Source organism: Copadichromis virginalis, linkage group LG20, assembly GCF_057382275.1.
Source record: "Copadichromis virginalis isolate Kocher_CV1m ecotype Utaka linkage group LG20, C_Virginalis_male_GT1.1, whole genome shotgun sequence".
Lineage (NCBI taxonomy): Eukaryota > Metazoa > Chordata > Actinopteri > Cichliformes > Cichlidae > Copadichromis > Copadichromis virginalis.
The window spans coordinates 12,346,958-12,352,957 of record NC_140637.1 but is presented as its reverse complement, the minus strand read 5'-3'; the positions used below and the strand labels follow the sequence as shown (position 1 = coordinate 12,352,957).

The window sequence follows — 6,000 nt, the reverse complement described above, 5'->3', positions numbered from 1 at the left end:
ATTAACTCGTAAACATTATAATACTAAAATACTAATTAGTTTGAATACTAGCTTAATAAGGGTTTTCAGCTTTTAGTGGCCTCGCGCCGCTTCATAAAAGCGGATTCGTTAATGACAAATTCAGCGTCATTAAGTTTGCTGAGTGCTTGTAATATCACTCCTCTCATAATTGATATTCCCCACTGCAAGCCGCGGCACTTTCTAATGGGGGAAAAGTCTCCCTCCGCCGCATGTAGGACCGAGTGAGCGGAAGCAGAGCCACATTCACTCAGTCAGTCAGTCAGTCAGCTGGCACAGGAGGAGGCTGCGGCGACTTCCTCGTTATTTCTCGCAGGTATCCCACTCCCTTCGTCGCCAGAACAAGCCTTCCGGATTAAACAACAACAAAAGAAAAAAAAAAAAGAAAAATTTTGTTTTCGACGTGCACTCCACTCGATGTGAAAAAGAGCGCGAGACAAAACATAAGCGAAATGGGAGCGTTCAGGGTGCTGTTGGGGAGTTTACATTACATGGGACTCTACATGCAACTTAGTGTCTCCACGAGGCAAGCTGGACACGGCGAGATAGAGAACCACATCTCTGGGAACGGTAGGTGTGAGCTCCGCTTCGGACTTCTTTTCTTTCATGGAAAAGGAGGCTGTGGAGAGGGTGGCACAGGTGATGCCATCTGCTCATATGCAGAGGTGGAATTAAACAAAAGAGCATCGCATGGGCTTGAGGCTGGTGCCGATGATGATGCCAACTAGTGCAAATGTGTGTTTTCTTTGTGTGTGTGTTTAGGTCACTAAAAGTGCTTCTGTTTGTTGTTGTTGTTTTTGTTTTGCGTTCATGCATAAAATTGGAAATACAAAAAGTGTTCATCAACCAGTCAGAGAGCAAGCTTTATCATTTAAATTTAGACCATTTCCAGTGAAATCTGATTCATGTGATCACCATTTTAATGAGTTGTGATCTTGTGATGCATGGCGAGCCAGCCAGCCCTCATGACTGGCATGATTTTGTTTTCTCTGAGTGCTGCGGCTTTCCACCAGTTCTGCTCATCCTCCTGCCTCCTGATCAGTGCGTGATTCATCCCGCCAGAGGAGAGGTGATGCCAGCTGACAGGTGGATGTTAATATTCTCTTGTCATATCCGAGTAAAATCTTTACTGAGGAACCTTTGATCTGGCTTGGATCAGCCCCCCTTCTTTCTCAGCAGGAGCTTTCCTAAATGGCCTCCAGGGTTTACGCTCGGCTATGTCATAAAGTCAAACACACAGTGAATGCCACAGCTCCCCAGTTTGTCCTGGCAACTTTGGCTGAGCCTGCCAATCTCCACAGGTGTCATGCTGCCAGCTTGGCAGATGTGCTTGGCAGGGTTGTGTTTGTCTGGGTCGAAAAAAGAAGAAGTACACTTTTCTTTCAGTGGTAAATGTGCACTCAGACTCTAAGGCACGCCATTTGTAATGTAAAAATGCACCTTAAAACATGATTACATCAAAAATGAGATGCAAGGTCTCTCAAACAAAGGCATAAATATAAAATAATGGAGAAGTGGCTGAAACCAGAGCTGTGAAAATGTTGATATTTTTGACAAAACAAAAAAACAAAAACAGAAAATAATCCTAAATATCTATAATACTCCTACAAATTTCACATTTGAAAGGTGTAATATGTAGGATTATTAGTTTAAAATGTTAAAAAGGAAGTGCCAGTTTCAACTAAATGTAAAAATACCCAAAACAATCAAAGACTTATTGTGAAAAGGATTTTATACTTCCTGTGTCTAGGGTCCAATTGGGTCCCTGTGGCATAAACATCACCAAACAGTAAGTGCGAGGAACTAGTCTGCAGAGAATTCACATCACGGTGCACCAAATACGCATTTGCTCAGGCAGTGGACTTCAAAGAAGTATAACAGGAATGACTATTCAGCCTTCAGGTCTCTAGCTGTCCGTGCGCGCAACCAATCCAGGCTTCAGTCTGTAAGCACACTAACTAGCTAGTGCTGGTCCATTTTATAATGCTGCTGTGAACCTAGCATAATCTAATTCTTCTGTCCAACATGAGAAGAAATAAGCAGCAGAGATCACATTCTTTTCCTTTACAGAGTCAATAATTCTGGCTACTTGTCAATCATATTGGAGGGCAGATCAATGATGAATGAAGTAGAAAAGCAGCAGATGCTGTATCTTCTGGTGAGGAGCCACTGGAGAGATTTTTTTTAACCTAGCACTAATGGCTGCAGGTATGTCTCCTTACACTCTGCTTACAGCACTTGCCACCCCTCACTGACACCCCGGCCATCAGCATCAGTCCGTGCAGAGGTCTGGAGGCTTACTTCCAGTAGCAAAAATAATTTGTGTAGCTCCACCAGCAGATCACCATGCAGGTTTACTGTTGGATGATTTGTTGCTAGACATAAACATTGGTTGCAGATGTCCACGTCCAGTGGAGATGAAACTAAGTTGGGCTAAGACATAAAAGTTGCACTTCTTTGGGTCTGGAACAGCCACTGCATGCTTTTTTTTTTGCTTTTTTTTTTTTTTTTTTTTTTGAAGCAACAGCACCCCCTTCTAGATTAACGTGTTCAACATACTGTACCTTTAAAAGTCATCAAATTCAAAATTTTTTAAATTGAATTTGATGAATGTGGTTCTGTAACAAGCTGAGCTGAACTCCTTAATGTGGTTTTATATATAGATCGTAGTCACATGTTAACAGGTGCTCATTTATGGAGGAAAAACCTTTGACCCCTCAACAGTTAACCATGTCACATGTTTTTGTTTAACGTTTACAGATGGATGAGGCTGTCCGTATCCACATATCATTAAGACGTTTGTCTGGGATCATCACTATCTCACTATATATTTGTTAAGGGGCTGCCTTAAGGTTGTGCCTGCAGGGATCCAAATATATTGGATGCTCTGTGGTCACCACAGGGACTCCCTCTGGCAACATGATTTAGCAGCATCCAACCTGGTGTAAAGTCTGAGCTGGATTCTCATTATATACACCATTCATTAGATCCTTCACCCCCTTTGTAGTCACATCCTAGCGAAACACTAGCATTTCAGCTTAAAATATTTATCATTTTGTTCCATATGGACCAACATGAAAAATATTTCATGACAGGTCACGGTGCATCTGTAAAATAAGGACTCTGACTCCTTACTTCAAGCTGAATAACGTGCTTGTGGGAAGACATATTTTAGGACAGTGGATGTGCAGGATTTTTATGGAAATGAGTGTGTGCAGATACACTTGTTTTTGTTTTATCCTGGGGGTAAAAATGAGAGAAAAGAGGAGGGCAACAAGAGATTTAAAACTCCTGCAGAACCAAGTGTATTACCAGATTCATGTAGTCTAGTTCCTAATTGAAATACTAAATGGCCTTGCAATGTAATAATTAGTAAAGCACGGTGCATAATACTGTGGTATGGAGTTAAGTCTAATAGGATTTTCAAATGGATTGTTTTTCATAATGAGTGAGGAGGGTAGGAGCGATGAAGGTTCAGCGATTTTGATGGGGATAAACCCACCTTTACTCAGTTAACACCTTTGTATTTGCAGAAGACAATTTTGCCATGACATCCATAGTTATGAGGTGTATTCACAGCATGAGCTGCACCACCGTGAGTCATGTTCAACAAATGGCACGACAGGGTCAACTGAGGGAAATCAAGAGACCTTCATTTTCTTTCCCATTTGGATCGTATTTGTGGTTTCTGAGCCTCTGGGGGTCATAATTCATCCTCGCTTTTCCTTTCCTGCATGAGCTGTATACAAAAGAGTGGGAACGAAGAGAAGCAAATAAAAGTGTCGAAAGAAAAACAGCCTTGAACTTTATGAAAATCGAGCAAGGATTTCCTGTCTGCATCTGCCCAGACGCTGTTTTAGTCTTTGATACTTTTCAATTAACTCCTAATTAGGAGGATGTGAAGCCATTATTCCAACCAATCAATTGGCTTCCAATCAGTGAGGGTAAATGAGCCATTGGGGGAAAATAACAATGTCAAACAAAAAAAAAAGAAAAGAAAGAAAGTAATAAGAAAACAGCTCAAGTTTGAATAACATTACCAGAGCTGTCTATGTCTCATCTTTAACCCCTTTTATTCAGCATGAAACCATTTTCCGAGGTAAAACAGATCATGTTAAAGAATAGATGTTTGTGAGCCTTCACTTAACACCATTCATTTATCTTCACAAAAGTTGACCTTTGCCACCAGAGAAACCAGCACCACATTCCCATTAATAGATTGGATTAACTATTTTTCTCTGTTCAACAAGTGAATCACGCTCCATCATGTTTTGTGGCTGCTGCACTGTCTTAAAAGGCTTCAGACATGGCTGCCCCTCCACAAAGTGACAGTTATTTGAGAAGAATATAGTAAATGGGTGCACGAGCATATCCCCCCACCCCAAACAATCTGGCACACATGCAGCCACAGACTGTGATGGTTACACCTCCTTTACAACTGTTCTTACCGACTGAAACGCCCTTTTTGAGGATTTGTTGCATTATAAATATAGGAGGTGCAGATGGGACTTTCACTGAAGGCAAACTGGAGCACCAATTAATGACATCACAATACTGTTAGAATATTAAAAATTTAACAGCAGCCAACACAGTATCACTGGCAAACACTGCGCAGCAGCTTGCAGGGTTTACTCCTGTCTTCTATGGAATCGCACACCAAATGTCGATGTCTGCTCATCGCCGCACTCGCGGTTCACATGTGATGGTGGTGACTCAGTACATGATACTGGGGCTCCATACATCATCACTGCAGTGACTACAAAGAAGAATGGCTGTCGTAAAAAAAAAAAAAAAAAAAAAAAGCCAGTCAGGTGCACTGAATTACTGTTACTTATATAGAAGACTGAACTGGGTCAGCTAATATGGGCACCTATCCCAGTAGCACTGAGTAAACAATGCATCGTCTTTGCTTTTTCGGGAATAATTACCAAAACAGCTGCTTCATCTCAGTGAGATTTTGTAACAATATTCAGTTAAATAAAAGGTAATGAAGAAAATGAGCGCAGTGTTTCAGTTTTCACATCTGCTCCTCAGTCTGTTAGTGAGTCATACTTCAACTTTGGCCTCGTGACCGTGGACCATGCATTTACTAGCCTTTCCAAGAGAACACAGGATAAATTCTTTAGACGCAAAATAAATGCACTGCACGTGTTACTGTTTAGTGCTAAATTTTACGGCTTATTAAGCCAGCCCCATGATTATAATAACGTACTTTAATGGGAAAGCATTGATAAAGCATTTGGAAACTTAATGTGATTCTCGACATCATCCCCTGAATTAGTAGCCATATCCTTCCTTTGAGTGGGTGGAGAATAGATCAGTAGCTGAGCGCATTGAATCCTGTTTCCAGTCAATCAGCCAGAGCTTTGTAGCTGGGATTAGGAACATCGGTAAAATGTAGCCACCATAACTAACTGCCATGAGGAAATGGCAACATTGGGGATGAGTTGTACACAGCTGCACGTCATCTTACAGAAATAACCACTCTTAACAGAGCAACAAACTTGAGGTGATTGCATCAATGTTGGGTTTTTTTTTTTATGTCTCAGGCTGCTTTGTTAACACCGGGGAAAAGATGGTTTCCTGGGTTAATACATAGAAGGTGAATATTGGCTTCAAGAGCAAGGCATATCTTCATTTTTACAATATTCAACAAAAACTGTGATCTACAGTTTAAAGATCTGTTAAAGTTTTGTGTTATGAGTTAAAGAGGATAATAAATAGGATTCAGGACACAGGGTGTAGTGCGCTGTACACCCAACCCAACACTGCATATGGGGGTTTACAACATTGTTGATCAATGTGATTGATTTGGCAATTAACAGATGAATTGAGTGCAGGTTTGATAAACATTTGTTTGAATTATTTATTTAAAAAATGCTAAGTATTTGAGGTTGCTGGATTTTTCTCTTTGGTGCCATCATAAATAAGATATGGTTGTTTTTTGTTAGTGTTGATGGGGAAAAACAATAGCTTTTGAAA

At 40.8% G+C, this 6,000-nt stretch overlaps 1 protein-coding gene across 1 annotated transcript in view; it reads left to right on the top strand.

Annotated features, from left to right (window-relative positions):
* The first annotated feature begins 244 nt into the window (after positions 1–244).
* Positions 245–6,000, top strand: part of LOC146684432 (V-set and transmembrane domain-containing protein 2-like protein) — a 47,265-nt gene continuing 41,509 nt past the window's right edge. The window contains exon 1 of the mRNA XM_085443872.1: positions 245–588. Within this exon, the coding sequence (XP_085299998.1) occupies positions 471–588 (118 nt within the window). The 5' untranslated portion in view covers positions 245–470. The remainder of the gene's footprint in view (positions 589–6,000) is intronic.